General features: G+C 37.9%; 1 protein-coding gene across 4 annotated transcripts in view; it reads left to right on the top strand.

Moving 5' to 3' along the window:
* GABRG2 (gamma-aminobutyric acid type A receptor subunit gamma2) overlaps window positions 1-22000 on the top strand; it is a 131512-nt gene that overhangs the window by 52957 nt on the left and 56555 nt on the right. Inside the window, exons 7-8 of one of the 4 annotated variants that reach the window (XM_088838348.1) lie at window positions 12090-12115; window positions 16345-16357. The exons of the other annotated variants lie outside the window; for them this stretch is intronic. Of the exons in view, the coding sequence (XP_088694474.1) occupies window positions 12090-12115; window positions 16345-16357 (39 nt within the window). The remainder of the gene's footprint in view (window positions 1-12089; window positions 12116-16344; window positions 16358-22000) is intronic. 4 annotated transcript variants of the gene reach the window in all.

Genomic DNA, 22000 nt, shown 5'->3' with positions numbered 1-22000 from the left:
ACAGTAGGTTCTCTTTATTTATTTTGTGCATGGTATCAATAGTATATACAAGTCAGTCTTAATCTCCCAGTTCTTCCCGCCCCCTTGTATCCAAACACTTGTTCTCTACCTCTTCACCTGTGTCTCTATTTCTGCTTTGCAAATAAGATAATCTATACCATTTTTCTATATTCCACATATATGTTTTAATATATGATATTCATTTTTCTGAGTTGTGCCACTCTTTTTTGTAGATCTACAAATTGGAATTAATTTTAATTAATCAACATTGAAGAGTTAAAAGGGACTTATAGAAAGAAACATCATATCTGTAGGTAGTAATTTAGCATTTTTCCCGTGGTCATGTATGGACTGTGAAGAAAGCTGATCGCCGAAGAATTAATGCTTTTGAAGTGTGATGCTGGAGAAGACTCTTGAGAGTCCCTTGGACTGCAAGGAGATCCAACCAGTCCATTCTAAAGGAGATCAATCCTGGGTGTTCGTTGGAAGGACTGATGCTAAAGCTGAAACTCCAATACTTTGGCCACCTCATGCGACGAGTTGACTCACTGGAAAAGAGTCTGATGCTAGGAGGGATTGGGGGTGGGAGGAGACGGGGACGACAGAGAATGAGATGGCTGGATGGCATCACCGACTCGATGGACATGAGTTTGAGTGAACTCCGGGAGTTGGTGATGGACAGGGAGGCCTGGCGTGCTGTGATTCATGGGGTCGCAAAGAGTCGGACACAACTGAGCGACTGAACTGAACTGAACTAATGCTTAAGTAAAATTTAAAGACCAAGATATGTTTTGATTTTAAGATTTCCTATTGAATTTCTTTTGTTTTAAAATTAATTTATTTTAACTGGAGGATAATTACTTTACAATACTGTGATGATTTTTGCCATATAGCAACATGAATCACCCATAGGTATACATGTGTTGCCCCAACACAAACCCCCTCCCACACCCCTCTCCACACTATCCCTGTAGGTTGTCCCAGAGCACAGGCTTTGGATGCCTTGCTTCGTGCATCAAACTCACACTGGTCATCTATTTTACATATGGTAATGTATATGTTTCAGTTCTATTCTCTCAAATCATCCTACCTTTGCCTTCTCCCACTGAGTCCAAAAGTCTTTTCTTTGTGTCTTTTGCTGCTCTCCATGTAGGATTGTCAGTACCACCTTTCTAAATTCTATATATATGTGTTAATATACAGTATTTGTCTTTCTCTTTCGGACTTTCTTCACTCTGTATAATTGGCTTCAGTTTTATCTACCTCATAAGAACTGACTCAAATGCTTTCCTTTTCATTGCTGAATCATAATCCATTGTGTATATGTACCAGGGCTTCCTTATCCATTCATCTACTGATGGACCTGTAGGTTGCTTCCATGTCCTAGCTATTGTAAATAGTGCTGCAATGAACACGGGGGTATATGTGTCTCTTTCAATTCTGATTTGCTCGGGGTATATACCCAGCAGTGGGATTGCTCAGTCATATGACAGTTCTATTCCCAATTTTTAAAGGAATCTCCATACTATTCTCCATAGTGGCTGTACCAATTTGCCTTCCCACCAAGAGTGTAGAGGATTCCCTTTTCTCCACATGCACTCCAGTATTTATTGTTAGTAGACATCTTCTGTTTTTGTTGTTATTGTTTTTAATTTGTTTCGTTTTTAATTGAAGGATAATTGCTTTACAGAATTCTGTTTTTTTTCTGTCACACCTCAACGTAAATCAGCCATCAGTTCAGTTCAGTCACTCAGTTGTGTCCAACTCTTTGTGACCCCATGAATCACAGCACACCAGGCTTCCCTGTCCATCACTAACTTCTGGAGTTCACTCAAACTCATAGACATCGAGTCAGTGATGCCATCCAGCCATCTCATTCTCTGTCATCCCCTTCCCCTTCTGCCCTCAATCCCTCCCAGCATCAGAATCTTTTCCAGTGAGTCAACTCTTCGCATGAGGTGGCCAAAGTATTGCAGTTTCAGCTTTAGCATCAGTCCTTCCAATGAACACCCAGGACTGGTCTCCTTTCGAATGGACTGGTTGGATCACCTTGCAGTCCAAGGGATTCTCAAGAGTCTTCTCCAACACCACAGTTCAAAAGCATCAATTCTTCAGCGATCAGCCTTCTTTACAGTCCAACTCTCACATCCATACATGACCAATGGAAAAACCATAGCCTTGACTAGACGGACCTTGGTTGACAAAGTAATGTCTCTGCTTTTTAATATGCTATCTAGGTTGGTCATAACTTTCCTTCCAAGGAGTAAGCGTCTTTTAATTTCCTGGCTGCAATCAGAATCTGCAGTGATGCTTTCTAAGGCCCACTTGACTTCACATTCTAAGATGTCTGGCTCTAGGTGAGTGATCACACCATCGTGATTATCTTGGACGTGAAGAACTTTTTTGTACAGTTCTTCTGTGTATTCTTGCCACCTCGTCTTAATATCTTCTGCTTCTGTTAGGTCCATACCATTTCTGTCCTTCATCAAGCCCATCTTTGCATGAAATGTTCCCTTGGTATCTCTAATTTTCTTGAAGAGATCTCTTGTCTTTCCTATTCTGTTGTTTTCCTCTATTTCTTTGCATTGATCACTGAGGAAGGCTTTCTTATCTCTCCTTGCTTTCCTTTGGAACTCTGCATTTAGATGCTTATATCTTTCCTTTTCTCCTTCACTTTTCACTTCTCTTCTTTTCACAACTATTTGTAAGGCCTCCTCAGAGAGCCATTTTGCTGTTTTGTATTTCTTTTCCATGGGGATGGTCTTGGTCCCTGTCTCCTGTACAATGCCACGAACCTCCATCCATAGTTCATCAGGCACTCTATCATATCTATTCTCTTAAATCTATTTCTCACTTCCACAGTATAATCATAAGGGATTTGATTCAGGTCATATCTGAATTTTCTAGTGGTTTTCCCTACTTTCTCTAACTTAAGTCTGAATTTGGCAATAAGGAGTTCATGATCTGAGCCACAGTCAGCTCCTGGTCTTGTTTTTGCTAACTGTATAGAGCTTCTCCATCTTTGGCTGCAAAGAATATAATCAAGCCCTGTGTGGGGCCACCCAAGATGGGCGGGTTACGGTGGAGAGGTCTGACAGAATGTGGTCCACTGGAGAATGGAATGGCAAACCACTTCAGTATACTTGCCTTGAGAACCCCATCAACATTATCAAAAGGCAAAATGATAGTATACTGAATGAGGAATTCCCCAGGTTTATAGGTGCCCAGTTTGCTACTGGAGATCAGTGGAGAAATAACTCCAGAAAGAATGAAGGGATAGAGCCAATAAAAAACAATACCCAGTTGTGGATGTGACTGGTGATAGAAGAAAGGTCCAATGCTGTAAAGAGCAATATTGCATAGGAACCTGGAATGTTAGGTCCATGAATCAAGGCAATTTGGAAGTGGTCAAACAGGAGATGGCAAGAGTGAACATCGACATTCTAGGAATCAGTGAACTAAAATGGACTGGAATGGGTGAATTTAACTCAGAAGACCATTATATCTACTACTGTGGGCAGGAATCCTTTAGAAGAAATGAAGTAGCCATCATGGTCAACAAAAGAGTCCTAAATGCAGTACTTGGATGAAATCTCAAAAATGACAGAATGATCTCTGTTCGTTTCCAAGGCAAACCATTCAATATTACAGTAATCCAAGCCTGTGCCCCAGCAAGTAACGCTGAAGAAGCCAAATTTGAATGGTTCTATGAAGACCTACAAGACCTTTTAGAACTAACACCCAAAAAAGATGTCCTTTTCATTATACGGGACTGGAGTGCAAAATCAGCCGTAGGTATACATATATCCCTTCCCTTGTGAACCTCCCTCCCGTCTCCCTCCCCATCCCACCCCTTTAGGTTGATACAGAGCCCCTGTTTGAGTTCCCTGAGTCATTCAGCAAATTTCATTGGCTATGAATTTAACCTATGGTAATATGAGTTTCTATGTTACTTTTTCCATATGCCTCACCCTCTCTTTCCCCACCCCTGCCTGTGTCCATAAGTCTGTTCTCTGTATCTGTTTCTCCATTGCTGCCCTACAAATAAATTCACTGGTACCATCTTTCTAGATTCCATATATGTGTGTTAGTATATGATATTTATCTTTCTCATTCTGACATACTTCACTCTGTATAGTAGGTTCTAGGTCCAACCACCTCATTAGGACTGACTCAAATGCATTCCTTTTTATGAAAGTGAAAATTGAAAGTGAAAGTCACTCAGTCGTGTCCAGGGATGCCCTGGACTATAGAGTCTGTGGAATTCTCCAGGCTAGAATACTAGAGTGGGTAGCCTTTCACTTCTCCAGGGGATCTTCCCAACCCAGGGATCAAACCCAGTTCTCCTGTATTGCAGGGGGATTCTTTACCAGCTGAGCCACAAGGAAAGCCCAAGAATACTAGAGTGGATATCCTCTCCCTTCTCCAGGGAACTTTCCTGACCCAGGAATTGAACCAGGATCTCTTTCATTGCAGGCAGATTCTTTACCAACTGAATTATGAGGGAAACCCTTCCTTTTTATGACTGAGTAATATTCCATTGTATATATGTATCACAGCTTTATCCATTCATCAGTTGATGGACCTCTAAGTTGTTTCCATGTTCTAGCTATTTTAAATAGTGCACCAGTGAACAGAGGGGTACATGAGTCTTTTTCAATTTTTGTTTCCTCAGGGTATATGCCTAGTAGTGGGATTGCTTGGTCATACGGTGATTTTATTCCTAGTTTTTTTCAGGAATCTCCATATCATTTTCCATAGTGGCTGTATAAATTTACAGTGCAAGAGGGTTCCCTTTTCTCCACACCCTCTCCAGCATTTATTGTTTTTAGACTGTTTGATGATGGTCATTCTGACTGGTACTTTGGCCACCTGATGCAAAGAACTGACTCATTGGAAAAGACCCTGATGCTGGGAATGATTGAAGGCAGGAGGAGAAGGGGATGACAGAGGCTCTCTTTGCCCCATTGTATATTCTTGCCTCCTTTGTCAAAAAAAGATACCCATAGGTGTGTGGATTTATTTTTGGGCTTTCTATCTTGTTCCATTTGTCTATATTTCTGTTTTTATGCCAGTACCATACTGTCTTGATGACTGTAGCTTTGTAGTATAATCTGGAGTCAGGAAGGTTGATTCCTCCAGCTCCATTATTTTTTCTCAAGCCTGCTTTTTCTATTTGTGTTTTTTTGTGTTTCCATAAGAACTGTGAAATTTTTTGTTCTAGTTCTGTGAAAAATGCCGTTGGTAATTTGATAGGGATTGCATTGAATCTATTGGTTGCATTTGGTAGTTTAGTCATTTTCACAATATTGGTTCTTCCAACCCAGGAACATGGAATATATCTCCATCTGTTTATGTCATCTTTAATTTCTTTCATCAACGTCGTATAATTTTCTGCATAGAGTCTTTGTCTCCTTAGGTATGTGTATTCCTAGATGTTTTATTATTTTGTTGGCAGTGGTGAATGGGACTGATTCCTTAATTTCTCTTTCTGATTTTTCATTGTAAGTTTATAGGAATTTTTCATTGTAAGTTTTAAGTAAGTGATTTCTGTATGAGTGTGTAGACGTTTTGATGGTGGCCATTCTGACTGGTGTGAGATGATACCTCATTGTGGTTTTGATTTGCATTTCTCTAATAATGAGTCATGTTGAACATCTTTTTTTGTGTTTGTTAATTACCTGTAGGTCTTCTTTGCAGAAATGTCTGTTTAGGTTTTTCGCCTGCTCTTTGATTGGGTTGTTCACTTTTCTGGTATTGAGCTGCATGAGCTGCTTGTAAATTTTGGAGATTAATTCTCTGTCAGTTGTTTTGTTTGCTCTTATTTTCTCCCATTCCAAGGGCTGTCTTTTATCCTTGCTTATAGTTTCCTTTATTGTTCAAAAATTTTTAAGTGTAATTAATTCCATTTGTTTATTTTTTATTTTATTTCCATTACTGTGGGAGGTGGGTCACAGAGAATCTTGTTGTGATTTATGTCCGAGAGTGTTCTACCCAGTCTAGTTTCTTTCTTTTACACATAGTTGATTAGCTTCCCCACACCACTTGTTGAAGAGATTGTCTTTCCACCATTGTATTTTCTTGCCTCCTTTGTCAAAGATAAGGTGTCCATAAGTGTGTGGATTTATCTCTGGACTTTCTATTTTGTTCTGTTGATCTATATTTCTGTCTTTGTGCTGGTACCATACTGTCTTTATGTCTATAACTTTATAGTATAGTCTGAAGTCAGGAAGGTTGATTCCTCCAGTTCCATTCTTCTTTCTCAAGATTTCTTTTGCTCTTCAGGGTCTTTTGTGTTTCCATACAAATTGTGAAATTATTGTTCTTGTTCTGTGAAAAATACCATTGGTAGTTCGATAGGGATTGCATTGAATCTGTAGATTACATTGGTTAGTATATTCATCTTCAGTATATTGATTCTTCCAGTAGAAGAACATGGTATATTTCTCCTTCTGTTTGTGTCATACTTGATTTCTTTCATCAGTGTTTTCTTTTCTGTATATAGGCCTTTTGTTTCCTTAGGTAAATTTATTCCCAAGTTTTTTTATTATTTTCATTGCAATGGTGAGTGGGATTGTTTCCCTAATTTCTGTTTCTGATTTTTTCATTGTTAGCATATAGGAAGGCAAGGGATTTCTGTGTGTTAATTTTATACCCTGCAAGTTTACTATATTCATTGATTAGCTCTATTAATTTTCTGGTAGCATCTTTAGGTTTTCTATGTAAAGTATCATGTCATCCACAAACAGTGACAGTTTTGGTTCTTCTTTTACAATATGAATTCCTTTTATTTCTTTTTATTTTCTGATTACTATGGCTAGGACTTCCAAAACTATGTTGAATAGTAATGTAAGAGTGGCACCCTTGTCTTATTTTAGAGGAAATGCTTTCAATTTTCCACCATGAGGATGTTTGCTGTGGGTTTGTCATATATGGTTTTTTATTATGTTGAGGTATGTTCCTTCTATGTCTACTTTCTGGAGAGTTTTATCCAGGGTGCATATATCTTTTTGAATTACGTTTTCTCTGGCTTTATGTCCAGGAATGGGATTGCTGGGTCATGTGGTAGTTCTATTATTAGTTATTTAAGGACTTTTCATACTATTTTCTATAGTGGCTTTATCAATTTTCATTCCCACCAACAGTTTCAAGCAGTTCCCTTTTCTCCACACCCTCTCCAGCATTTACCATTAGTAAATTTTTTGATGGTGGACATTCTAATTGGTATGAGGTAATACCTCATTGTAGTTTTGATTTGTATTCTCTAATAGTTGGTGATGTTGAGAAACTATTCATGCTTTGTTGGCCATCTATATGTCTTAGAGAAATGTCTGTTTGGGTCTTCTGCTCAGTTTTTGATTGGGTTGTTTGTTTTTTTGATATTGAAGTACATGAACCATTTGCATATTTTAGAGATTAATCCCCATCAGTTGCTTTGCTTGCAAATATTTTCTCCCATTTTGAGGGTTGTCTTTTCATTTTGTTTATGGGTTCCTTTGCTGTGCAAAAGCTTTCAAGTTTTATTAGGTCCCATTTGTTTTTGTTTTTATTTTCGTTACTCTAGGAGGTGAGTCAAAAACGATCTTGCTGCAATTCATGTAAAAATATTCTGACTATGTTTTTTCTAAGAGTTTATAGTATCCAGTCTTACACTTAGGTCTTTAACACATTTTGATTTTATTTTTGTGCATAGTGTTAGGGAATGTTCTAATTTCATTCTTTTACATGTAGTTGTCCAGTTTTTCAACCACCACTTACTGAAGAATCTATTCTCCATTGTATATTCTTGTATCCTATGCCATAGATTAGGTGAACGTAGGTACCTGGGTTTATCTCTGTGCTTTCAATCATGTTCCTTTGGTCTATATTTCTGTTTTTGTGCCAGTACCATACTATCTTGATTACTGTAGCTTTGTAGTATATAGTCTGAAATGAGGGAGCCTGATTCATCCTGCTCCATTTTTCTTTATCGAGATTGCTTTGGCTAATTGGGGTCTTTTGTGTTTCTATACAGATTGTAAAATTTTTTATTCTAATTCTGTGAAGAATGCCATTGGTATCTTGATAGGGATTGCATTAAATCTCTAGACTGCCTTGGGTCATGTAGTCATCTTCACAATATTGATTCTTCCAATCCAAGAACACGTTATACCTCTCCTTCTGTCTGTGTTGTCTCTGATTTCTTTCATTAATATCTTATAGTTTTCTGTGTACATGTCTTTTGTCTCCTTTGTTGTTGTTTAGTTGCTCAGTTGTATCTGACTCTTTTGCGACCCTGTGGACTGTAGCCTGCCAGGCTCCTCTGTCCATGGGATTTTCCAGGTAAAAATACCAGAGTGTTTGCCGTTTCCTACTCCATGAATCTATCCTGATGTGGGATAGAACCTGTGGCTCCTGCTGAATCTCCTGGACTGCAGGCGGATTCTTTCCTACTGAGCCATCAGGAAAGCCCATCTTTTGCCTCCTTAGGTAGATGTAGTTCTAGATATTTTATTCTTTTCATTGCAGTGGTCAATGGGATTGTTTCCTGAATTCTCTTTCTGGTCTTTTATTGTTAGTGTATAGGAATGCAAGTAATTTCTGCATATTCTCATTTTATCCTGTAGCTTTATGAAATTTATTGATTAGCTCTACTAGTTTTCCGGTGGCCTGTTTAGGATTTTCTATTTACAATACCATGTCATCTGCAAACAGTGACAGTTTTGCTTCTTCTTTTCCAGTTTGGACACTTTTATTTCTTTTACTTCCATGACTTCTTTGGCTAGATCTTCCAAAACTATGTTGAATAGTAGTGGTGAGAGCAGACACCTTTGTCTTGTTCCTAATCCTGGAGGAAGTGCTTTCAAATTTTCACCATGGAGAATGATGTCTGCTGTAGGTTTGTCTTGTATGGCCTTTGTTATGTTGAGATAGGTTCCCTCTATGTCCACTTTCTGGGGAGTTTTTATCATAAATGGATGTTGAATTCTGCCAAAAACTTTTTCTACACTTATTGAGATGATCATGTGGTTTTTATTCTTCAGTTTGTTAATATGATGAATCATATTGGTTGATTTCCATATATTGAAGAATCCTTATATCCCTGAGGCTTCCCTTGTAGCTCAATTGGTAAAGAATCTGCCTACAGTGCAGGAGACCTGGGTTCGATCCCTGGGTTGGAAAGATCCCCTACAGAAGCAAATGGCAACCCACTCCAGTATCCTTGCCTGGAAAATCTCATGGACAGAGGAGATTGGTGGGCTGCAGTCCATGGGGTCACAAAGAGTCAGACATGACTGAGCAACTAACACTTACTTATTTCCTTACTTATATGCCTGGGATAAATCTCATTTGCTCATGGTGTATATTTCTTTCAATGATTCAGTTTGCCAGTATTTTATTGAGGATTTTTGTGTCTAAGTTCATCAGTGATATTTGCATGTAATATTCTTTTTTTATGATATCTTTGTCTGGTTTTGGCATCCTGGTGGTGTTCTAGAATGAGTTTGGGATTGTTTCTCCCTCTGCAGGTTTTTTTTAGGAAAAGTTTGAGAAGGATGAGTGCTAGCTTTACTCTAAATGTTTGATAGAATTCACTTGCAAAGCCATCTGGTCCTGGAATTTTGTTTGTTGGAAGATTTTTAATCAAAGTTTCGATTTCATTGCTTGTAATTCATCTGTTTATATTTTCTGTTTCTTCGTGGTTCAGTAGTGGAAGGTTGTACTTTTCTAAGAATTTATCCATTTTTTGCAGGTTGTCCATTTTATTGGTACATAGTAGCTTGCATAGTCTCTTATGATTCTTTGTATTTCTGTGCTGTTATTTGTAACTTCTCCTTTTTTATTTCTAATTTTATTGATTTGAGTCCTTTCCCTATATTTTCTTGATGAATCTGACTAAAGGTTTATCCATTTTGTCTATCTTCTCAAAAACTTTTTAGTTTAATTGATATTTGCTAATTTTTTCTTCATTTATATTTCATTTATGTCTGTTTTGATCTTTATGATTTCTATCCTTCTCACTTTGGGTTTTTTTAAATTCTTTTTTCTCTAGTTGCTTTAGATGTAACGTTATGTTGTTTGAGATTTTCCTTATTTCTTCATGTAGGATTGTATTGCTGCAAACTTCCTTCTTTGAACTGCTTTTTCTATATCCCATAAGTTTTGGATCATCATTGTTACCTTATCTTGGAAAACTATATGCATCTATATCTCACTCATATAGGAGGAAATGAAGGATTATCAGTTTCCAAATGAGAGCACGTATGTCTCTATGGAAATGCAGAATATTCATTTACTTTCGACAGGAGAGAATTTCTGTCACAAAACAATAAAAAAACAATAGTAAGCAATGGTGAAGACTGTTAATCAACAGAAGTCTACTGGGGATAGTGAGTTGCACAGAAGTGTCAGAACCTAGCCTACCTAGGTCTCACTTGCTTTTCACATTCTACAAAAGGGTTTGTTTATCATAAATATCTAGCATATGCAATGCAAATTGATTTTAAATTAATTCAGTTTATCTCTATGATGAGCTTTCATGGAAAATGTATTTTAAATAAACAGTTGTGAAGCACAATATGAAGGACATCTGTGCATCTAGTCTACTATGTATTTTCTTCTCTCTGTCCTTTCAGCTTATATCTAAGCAGTGAGAAGCTTTGTTGCAATTTTCCTGCACATTACTCATTAGCAGTCTTGCATAACCAATTAACACTTTTTCTTTCATCCTCTTTGATGAAATGGGACAGCTGGATATAGCACATATACACAAAAACTATGATTCCTTTTAAGAGTTCCGTTTGTGGTTTTGCTACCATAGTTGAATGACCTTGAGCAAGTCATTTTCTCTTTTGACGCTCGATATCTTCATCTTCAAATAAAAAATTTAACTAGATTAAGTGCAAAGGTCCCCTAAAATTTGCTCTTCTGTATTTCCTGATACTTAGCAGTTCTGTCCGGAGAAGGCAACGGCAAGCCACTCCAGTACTATTGCCTAGAAAATCCCATGGATGGAGGAGCCTGGTAGGCTGCAGTCCATGGGGTCGCTAAGGGTCGGACACGACTGAGTGACTTCACTTTCACTTTTCACTTTCACACATTGGAGAAGGAAATGGCAACCCACTCCAGTGTTCTTGCCTGGAGAATCCCAGGGACGAGAGAGCCTGGTGGGCTTCCGTCTATGGGGTCGCACAGAGTCGGACACGACTGAAGTGACTCAGCAGCAGCAGCAGCAGCAGTTCTGTCATAATGCAAACATAGGTGGATATTTAGGTTTTCCTTGTTCCCATGTGGTCCTAACAGGAATTTTTCATGTTTTCTTACTCTATAGAACTCAGAAATTAATAGATTTATTTTACCTGTCAGATATTGAGGATTCTGCTAGCAACTGTGGTGCAAGAGGCTCACAGGGTTGCCATAGATATGGTTGGTAAATTAGTTAAGGTGTGAATAAATGAACTTGGCCTGGGAAAAATAGGGCCACTGTGGGTGTGAGGAGTGAGAGTGGAATTCCATTGAATTCACTGTGAATGAGAAATTGAAAGGAATAAAGATAGGACAGTGACTGTGACATGGCTTTCAGAGAGGAGAAAAAAGAGACACTGGATATCCTCATACAGAAAGAACACTTGGAATCGAGAGTGCATAGTATAAACTTAATTTATCATTTTGTGTTTCATTATATAAATCAGGCTGCTATGAATTGGCAGTCCATTAAAATAGTACTGATACTGCCAACTCTATAATAATGAGAATATAATGTACTAGAATCTGTAAGCCCTTTCTATATACATCATCTCATTCACTTTTCCAAGTAATTTTATAAGGTGATGCTCATTTTCCAGATGGCATTATGATGTACAACCTATTTTGTAGAAAAGTATCCAGATAGGGTTCAGTTCAGTTCAGTTCAGTCGCTCAGTCGTGTCCGACTCTCTGCGACCCCATGAATCACAGCATGCCAGGCCTCCCTGTCCATCACCAACTCCCGGAGTTCACCCAAACTCATGTCCATAGAGTCAGTGATGCCATCCAGCCATCTCATTCTCTGTCGTCCCCTTCTTCTCCCGCCCCTAACCTTTCCCAGCATCAGAGTCTTTTCCAGTGAGTCAACTCGTTGCATGAGGTGGCCAAAGTATTGCAGTTTCAGCTTTAGCATCAGTCCCTCCAATGAACACCCAGGATTGATCTCCTTTAGAATGGACTGGTTGGATCTCCTTGCAGTCCAAGGGACTCTCAAGAGTCTTCTCTAACACCACAGTTCAAAAGCATCAATTCTTCAGCGATCAGCCTTCTTCATAGTCCAACTCTCACATCCATACATGACCACGGGAAAAACCATAGCCTTGACTAGACGGACCTTGGTTGAGACTTTCAAAACCATAGAATCTGTTACTAAACAGACACCCATGTTTCCTGAGAGGTTAGTTTTTCAGTCTAGTGATGATTGAGCTGTTTCTAAATTTGTGTTTGCAGAAAGACTTGTCCTTGGCTATAGTTTTGTTTTATGTTTTTAATCTAGAGTTTAATTTGTTTTCTCGTTATTGTTATGGCACCTATCTAAAGCTGACTGCATACAAGTAAGGTAGAATCAGATTGTATTTGTCAGATTATGCTAGAATATGCTATGGAAGAAAACAATTCTCAAATCTCAGTGCTCTAAGATTTATACATACTACTATATATGTATTCTTCTTTTGCTCTTTCCCTGTGCTTTTTTATTCTGTAGCATGCCATTCTCAGGGCCAAATGGTGAAATTACAGAAGATTAAAATGATTCTTAAAATTTCTGCTTGATAGGCATGTCATTTGTTCTATTTGCCAAAACAAGTCACATGAGCAAGTCTGATGTCTATAAGGTGGAATACATGCTTCTCTTACACAAAGGGCCACCTAAAGGCTTCTATAGCGATGGATTTAGGAGGAAAAGATAGCAAATATTTAAAACTATGAAACTGTAACCAAACTTACCATTATTATAATCTTCACGCTATACATTGCCCATCTGGTGAGTACCTGTAGCTCAAAATCACATGTCAGGATAAGCCACAACACAGCAAGGGAAAGGAATGACTTACTTCCGAAGAAAATAGAGCCCAGGCTTAAAAATGTCCCTTTTCTGAGAATTCTCATCTTGAAAAGGGAATTTTTGTCAAGCCCACTTCACTTTGTCAGTGACCTAGAGTCACGGTTTCCTATTCATGTGAAATTGGCTTCAGAAGGAGCATGTAAAAATATACAATGTTAATGAGAAAATTATTGTAGGGTGATAGGAACTGTCAAGTTTTATATATCTGGGCAAGATATCTCTTGCTATACTGCTGGGACAGTTTTATTAATTATAATAGAGAACAAGTTTATAAATATTGGTCCCATGTTAAATTCAATTTTACAGATATTAGGTAGGGGTAACTTCTAAGAAACAATTAACTAGAATCACCCTCTTGTCAGGAGGAGTAAATAATTGAACATGATTTAATAATGGATGGCCACAAAATGATGAAAAACTCAAGCTTTCTTGATTACTGTTACTTTTTGCAAGGAAAAATATCCTTAATATTTTAATGGTGCTATATAAGAAAAGAGTATGGACAAAGCAGTTTCAATGAGCTATAATTTAACTACTTCCTCTCTAAAACAGTCTTAAAATTAATTCTGTTCCTCTGTTTTAGAGACGAAGTACATAAAATGCAGTGCTATCAATAATTTAAAACATTTCCACACAGCTAGTTATTAGTAGAACTAGAACTAATCAATGGGCATCTATGTCCCAAGCTACTATATCCTGGCCACTACCTAAGACTAAGCTAATATAAAAATAAATTTTCATTTCTTTGGATGATACTGAATTAGCTAGTAGTAGGATATGTTTTCTTTAGTTCTAAAAACCTGCGACTACTAATCTACACAGAAAAAAATAGAGTTGATAATGATATGATGATGTATACATTAAAACTGGCTTTCATTGAGCATTTCACATATGAGAAGCGCTATATACTAAGTACTTTCCAAGATTATGTAAACCTGCAACGGCTTTACAAGGTACATTTTATTGTTATTTCCCTGATGATATAGCAGGTAAGTGGCAGAGCCAGGATGTGAATGTGTGCTCTGACAGAGGGCCATAGTGCTTTCATTGGGTCTCATTTGTAGGAAGCAGTGATTTCTTTTTCATTGAGGGAGAAGGCTATTCACATAAACAGGTGTGTGTGTGTGTGTATTATGTGTACATGTGTGTAACATAATAAGGAACACATGTTTTCAATGTACCTTATGTCATTTGCTTGTTGCAACAACCTGGTATGTTTTGTTATTCAAGTTGATGGCGATATTCAAATATCAGTATCAGTTGATGCTGATAACTGACTCTATCTTGGTAGGTCCAACTTTCTTCTTACAAAGATAAGAAGAATTAATAGAAGTATCTTGAACAAGACTAGGCAAAATGCTTCCTAGTACCAAAAACACTATGACAGAAAGGAAAACTCTGGATACAATTATGTCAATACTATATTAGTAAAACATCATTCTTAGTAAAATCTGAAGGGAAAAAAATTCTTGGCTAGGGGTAAGAAGATTTGGCCTTAAGTCCTAACAGGCCTTATAATAGGTACATACATCTGGGCAAATCATGTAACCTCTTGAACCTTACTCTGGTTATCTGTAAAATGGAAGAATTATGATTGTCCCATCAGAGTTGCTATGAGACTTAACTGAGGTAAGCATATGAAAATGCATAGGATGTTGTGAATAGCTTTGGAAATAGATGATAATGTGATCATAATATAATTGCACTTTCTCCTCTTTCTCATTCCTTTCTCTAATTTTGTAATTAAAAAGTTTCTGCATGAAAATTCCAGGCATATTTAATGACTCTGAGAAAGTAAAAGTGATTTATAATATATTGAAAATTTGTAGAAGGTAGTGAAGGAAATGGCAACCCACTCCAGAACTCTTGCCTGGAAAATCCCACGGATGGAGGAGCGTCGTAGGCTACAGTTCACAAGGTCACAAAGAGTCAGACACGACTGAGTAACTTCACTTCATTTCACTTCAGTGATCAATCAGTGATCCACTCCTGCTTGTTTTGTAAACTTCCAGTGAGACCACAGAAAAGGAAGAAAGCTGAATTGTGTCCAAAAAAGGGCAGAAGTGTGAGTGGGAGTGCTCTTTTAATAGCTGTACTGTAGAGTGGCTTTGAAAGAAAAGTGCTTGAGGATCTGGGAAGGTATGACTAAATTGACTTGTTGACTGACCTTGACTAATTTGGAATGTCTAACATGAACATATCATGAGGAACGCTGGGCTGGAAGAAGCACAAGCTGGAATCAAGATTGCTGGGAGAAATATCAATAACCTCAGATATGCAGATGACACCACCCTTATGGCAGAAAATGAAGAGGAACTCAAAGGCCTCTTGATGAAAGTGAAAGAGGAGAGTGAAAAGTTTGGCTTGAAGCTCAACATTCAGAAAACGAAGATCATGGCATCTGGTCCCATCACTTCATGGGAAATAGATGGGGAAACAGTGAAAACAGTGTCAGACTTTATTTTTTTGGACTCCAAAATCAGTGCAGATGCTGATTGCAGCCATGAAATTAAAAGACGGTTACTCCTTGGAAGGAAAGTTATGACCAACCTAGATAGCATAATAAAAAGCAGAGACATTACTTTGCCAACCAAGGTCAAGGCTATGGTTTTTCCCGTGGTCATGTATGGATGTAAGAGTTGGACTGTGAAGAAAGCTGATCGCCGAAGAATCGATGCTTTTGAACTGTGGTGTTGGAGAAGACTCTTGAGAGTCCCTTGGACTGCAAGGAGATCCAACCAGTCCATTCTAAAGGAGATCAATCCTGGGTGTTCATTGGAAGGACTGATGCTGAAGCTGAAACTCCAATACTTTGGCCACCTCATGTGATGAGTTGACTCACTGGAAAACAGTCTGATGCTGGGAGGGATTGGGGGTGGGAGGAGACGGGGATGACAGAGAATGAGATGGCTGGATGGCATCACCGACTCGATGGACATGAGTTTGAGTGAACTCTGGGAGTTGGTGATGGACAGGGAGGCCTGGCGTGCTGTGGTTCATGGGGTCACAAAGAGTCAGATACGACTGAGCGACTGAACTGAACTGAACCCGCATACATTTGCTAGATGCATCAGAGGAGTTCGTTATTTTTCGTTTCATATTACTAACAATACTCTATGCCGTAGTTACATAATAAAGACAAAACCATACATGTCACAGACACCCTGGACTTGCCCAATCGAGTTACCTTATTCCCTAGATTAAAAAAACAAAAAAGTCCAGAGAAATGAAACAGTTTGCCTAAGTTCTCCCAGCTAGTTTCATAGGAAATGAAGCATCTCACAATTGGTTTCCAGATCTCATCTAAACCTCTCTGTTAAGTTCTATAACTCAAAAGTTTACTTTGGCAGCTCCTCTCTCTTGCATCAGATATTGAAATAGAAGAAAATAGAAGAAAAATAAAAAATAAGAGAGAAAGAATGACTGAGTTAAAAGGTGACCTATGTCTACTTTCTGTGTTTTCTGGAAGATGTTGGCATCCGTTGCTTTCTGAGGAGTAAGGAGCTTGTGGCTCAGCATTTTTGATGGTGCTTGTAACTATGCAGTATTAGTTGAAATATCTTGGAGTGATGAAAGAAAGGTAGAGTAGAGAGTCTTAAAACCTAGATTCTATTTCCTGTCTCTAATATGTTCCATTACATCCTTGATCAAAACCATTTGTGTGTCAGTTTCTTTTCTGTCAGATATACATGGCATTAACTGGAGTCCTTTTTCAGAAAAGTATGGAGAAAATCAGATGTGAAATGAGAGAATGAATGTGAACATGCTTTACGATCAAGTTAAGCATGCAGCACATGCAAAGCATCACCAACAAGGCTTTAATAACTATCCATGAGGACCCTTTCGATCTGAAGTTCTAAAGTCATGCCTTAGAGTTCAGATATATACACACACCCTTGTACCAGTAAGGAAATTAAGACATGAGAAAAATGAATCATTCCTCCCAGTTCCAGAAGGTGCAAGACTGGGAATGTGACTCAGTTTCCTGCTTCTCACTCCTGGGTTCCTGTGATCAGGTTTTGTCACCAAACTGAATAAGGATAACAAGCTAATAATAATCAGGAATATTATTAAAGACACATAATTTTTTTTTTCTTTTTTGCTACTCTTGAAGGGGAACTGCTATTAAAAGATCAAGACAAAAAGTGGAAATGAAAAGATGAAGGGAATAATATTCAGAGGAAGACAGAGAAAGAAGGAATTTGGGTGACCCTCAGGATTCACCCTGGGAATTTGGATGACCCCTGTCTTTCACAGGAAGCCAATAAGAGCCCTGAAGCGTTAACAGTGTTAAAAGTCCGTGAGGGTTTGAGGGAAAGAGAGCAAGGAACAGTCAGTCATCTGACTTTCCTGGGACTTGAAAGTTCAGCTTTGAGATGAGGAATGTAGGATGGAAAACATTTTGAAACGAAAATTCACGAAGAGATTTGGAAGCAGATTTTACGTGGATTATCATTTCATTTCAAAACATTCAGTGCAGTCTCTTGCATCTACATGGTGATGCAAGGAAAATTACAACACTGCATTAGTGCTAGTTTCTGTACTATTTGGGATTGAGAGAAATAGATGTTCATCTCTTGAGAACTGATGGCTTCCTTGAACACCTCTATCAAGATAATTGCTGTATTTTGTGTTTTACAACATCACAGTTATCCAGCATTGTAATAATTAATCATGTGATTTATTGAAAGCATACTGTGTGCAACAAAGTGCCTATGGCAATTTCTATAAACTATCTCTTTCAAGTATCCCCATAAGTACCTCAAAGCAGATATGATGAGTCCTCTACTTTCAGAGATAAGAAGAAACTGTTTTTTTTCTGTTACTCAAGGAAATTAGTCTGAGCCTTCACAGTCAATAAGATAAGTAGGGGATTTGAAATCCGATCAAACAGACCACAAATTCCAGGTTCTTAAACATCCTGTTCTGTAAGATTCTTTCCAAAGATGCCTTTGGTGAAGGATGAGGGTGAACAGGAAGAAGAAAAAGAGTTTTGAATGTAAAATTTATTTAAAAACCACTGAGACCAGCATGCCTAGGAGGCACTTGTCAAAACACTTCTAGGTTATGTTGAAGGCAGGTTCAAGGATGGTGTTCTGTTTCCATGTGTTAACTGATGAAAAGATAAATTTAAAGGTCACCTGTCAGACACCTGGATGTGCTTCCTTATTTCTAAGGCTTATTTAGCACTGAATTTCACCAACTCTAGGAATAAAAACTCAATATAGGTTAGGGAATTAATGCAAATTAGTGGGTAAACTCATTCAAAATATATTGGATAGATATATGGTTTCTATATTTTTTTCTTTTAACTTACTCAGGACTTTCATTACTTTAATAACTTTAGGGAAAGGTGTTTTTTTTTTTTTTTTTTTTTAATCCCAAAAGACTTTCCGTTTTGTTTTTTTTTTGCCATGGAGATTACTGATTCCTAGTGGCAAAGTTATTTATTCCTTTGGTCTATGCAGAGAATATTAATATAGCCATTTTACGAATTAAAAAACTGGAATCTCAGGATAAATAACTTGCCCAAGGTCACATGGCCAGTGAGTTGAACAGCCAGAATTCAGGCTCAGTCCAGACTGCAAAACTGCCCATATTCGTCTATGCAACACCACCAAACTCTCCGAGGAGTGGCTTCACGCTCTGCTTAGGTCCTTTCTTTGGGGTCAGCTAAATCAGCTAACCAAATAACTAAGCTCCTTGGTTATTTATTGAGGGCTTCCTATGTTCTAAGAATCATTAACAGGGCTCAAGATGAGAAATTAGACATGGTCCTTGCCCTTGAGCAACTCTCAGTCCAATGAGGTGACAATGAGCTGGATTTAATCAAATTTTAAATAGTTCTTACATGAATCTCTATATAACAAGCCCGGTGGAGTATCACATGCAAAAATCTGTTACTATACCAGAACACATAAGTGCACATATGCTTCAATAGCATGTCATCCTTACTTTTATTTTTTCCAATTTAAAAAGTCATTACCTACAAAATATTTCAAATCTTAAAATACTTTGATATGTATTTGGAATAGAATTTCAAAGTATTGGCATAGTCATTATCCAGTTTAAGTGCTACTGTAGTTTATAATTGTGACTGCTCCTGGGGCTTATTTTAGTGAATTACTAACCTCCACCCACAGCTTTCTGGCAGTCGGGATGCTCTCCCCCATGCCTGATGCCTCCCAGTTGGAGGTGGTAGGAGAGAGGTATCTGCAGAGACCAACTGCCATCCCAACCCTCTGAGAACTGGGGTTTGCTTGGGAAGCCCTTTGGAAAACGTCAGCTAATGTGGCATTTCTGTAGCTCTGCCTGCTTAACGTTGAGTGAGAGGTTGTTTGGTTTCTGCTTGCCTTCCCCCATCTTTTACATTCATTTTTTGGCCCATGGAAATACCATCATGAGCTTTGCATGCAGATAGATCTAATGTGTCTGTAGCTCTAGATATGATAGTCATTTGATGTTGCTTCCAACCTTTGAATCTATTCTCAGTTCCTCAGGAGTCTTTTCTGTGGCCTAGGAGGATATAATAGATAATAGTCAAGGACGGTATTGAGATCTCTTTGAGATCCTTTGTCCTAGTGTTGGAATTTCATGTCTAAACATGAAATCATACCCACTAGACTTCTCTGTACAAAGGAGATATTAGGAAATTACAGTCAGCATTCCATCACCATAGTTTTTAATTGAACAGTGCATCTTTCTAGTCTAAGAAGTAGATGAGAGAATTTTAGATGAGGATTCAGATGACATGAGCTCTGATGCAGTCTCTGCAGGCTTCATGGACTTGGACATGTTTCTAGCTTATCTGAGCCATGATTTCCATGCTTCTAAAAATAATAATTGAAATACTCTATTTGGTAAACCATATTATATAATTACAAATCCCTTATGACTCAGTGGTAAAGAATTCCCCTGCCAATGCAGGAGACACAGGCTTGATTCCTGGGTTGGAAAGATCCCCTGGAGAAGGAAATGGCAAACTTCTCCAGTAATCTTGCAGGGAAATCCCATGGACAGAGGAGCCTGGTGGGCTACAGTCCATGGAGTCACAAATAATTGAACATAACTTAGATACTAAACAGCAAAAATAAATTAGATAATTTCATTATACAATTATTATATAATAATTAAATGAAATTTCAGGGGCTTTGTAATTACAAGGCACTATATAACTCTAGTGGATCATTTGTATAACATTGTTCAGGAAGGAAGCCAGCCAGCTTAGATGAATAATTTCTATTAAAACATGGTACTGAAGTCCAGCATTGCTTTCACTAACCAAGGTATTCTTCAATTAGTTACTTTTTTGTTCATTTAGTACTTCCTGACATATATTAATATGATCAATAAAACCTGAACAAAAAATACTCATGATTCAAAGTTACATGAGATATGTCTTACTTTCAAGAAGCCTAAAGCCTAGTTATTTTAGTTATTTATTCAATAATTATAATACTCTAGAAGCTGTCTTTACTCTCCTCATTTAATTCACTCAAGCTAGTCTATACAACTACTTTTCCATAACTGTTGAAAGTACTGACTGATGTCCTTAGCAAATTGAACACTTGAGGCTTGTGATTTACTCTACTACATGTGCATATAATTCTGTCAAATTTAATATCTACCCAGAATCAGTTGGGTTTCTGCCCAAATCCTTTTATGAATGTTGAACTGCTATTTTAATGATATATTCAATATTATATGAAGTCATAGATTTAGGTGTAGACTAATGAAGACTGATTAAAAAAATGACAAATATTAAAACAACTTTTACACTTGATAGATCTTAAATGAAAGAAGTTAGATGTGTGGTCTACAAATTTAGGGTCAATTTGTGTATGAAAGGTGACACTTTGATATCACAGTTACATTACATAATTACTGATTATACAATAATTAAATTACAGATGTCTGTGTAATTACAAAGCAGTATATAATTCTTTTGGATCATTTGTATAGCATTGTACCGGAAGGAAGACAGCCAGCTTAGAGGAATAATTTCCATTAAAACATAGTACTGAAATACGACATTCCTTTCACTAACCAAGGCAGCTAATTGAAGAACACCTTGGTTAGTGAAAGCAGTGTCAGATTTCAGTACCATGTTTTAGTGGAAATTTTTCAGCTAAGTTGTGCTCACGTTTTCCCTACTTGTGGTGGGTGTGGTGGGTGTGGGGGTCCTATTCTGTAGCTGCAGTGCTCACTTCTTGCTGTGGTGGCTTCTCTTGCTGGAGAGCACAGGCTCTAGGACGCACAGGCACAGTAGTGGTGGTGCGCAGGATTAGCTGCTTCTCTGTGTGTGAAATCTTCCCAGAATAGGGATCGAATCCTGCAGGTAGATTCTTAGCCACAGGACCACCAGGGAAGTCTGATTAAAACGCATTTTACAACATGGTATAAATCATATGTGTTAAAACATGATAAAAATCACTTCTGATTAACTGATCTACCACAAGCCCTTTCTATGTGATGAAAGGGTATCTCCTTTATAAGACTGAGGACAGACAAACTGCCATAAAGTACAACTTCATTATCCTTGGCAGTTCCTACAGGACCTGACACATAGTAGATGCTTCATAAATGTCTGTTGTAGAATTGAAGGAAGGGGTCGCACAGAGTCGGACACGACTGAAGTGACTTAGCAGCAGCTAGCAAAAACAATATGGAGATAGAAATATTTGAAGTAATCCTTGAAAATAGGAAAAATCTTTATAGAAATGTGGAAAGAGCAGTTGTTGTTGTTGTTGTTGTTGTTGTTGAGACACTAAGTTGGGTCTGACTCTTTGTGATCTCATGGACTGCAGCACGCCAGGCTTCCCTGTCCTTCACTATCTCCCGGAGTTTGCTCAAACTCATGTCTGTTGAATCAGTGATGCCATCCAACCATCTCATCCTCTGTCATCCTATTCTGTCCCTGCATTTAATCTT

The sequence above is a fragment of the Moschus berezovskii genome, chromosome 8 (genome assembly GCF_049115385.1).
Source record: "Moschus berezovskii isolate FMDL1 chromosome 8, NW_MosBer_1.0, whole genome shotgun sequence".
Lineage (NCBI taxonomy): Eukaryota > Metazoa > Chordata > Mammalia > Artiodactyla > Moschidae > Moschus > Moschus berezovskii.
This window is presented reverse-complemented; position numbering and strand designations above follow the sequence as displayed.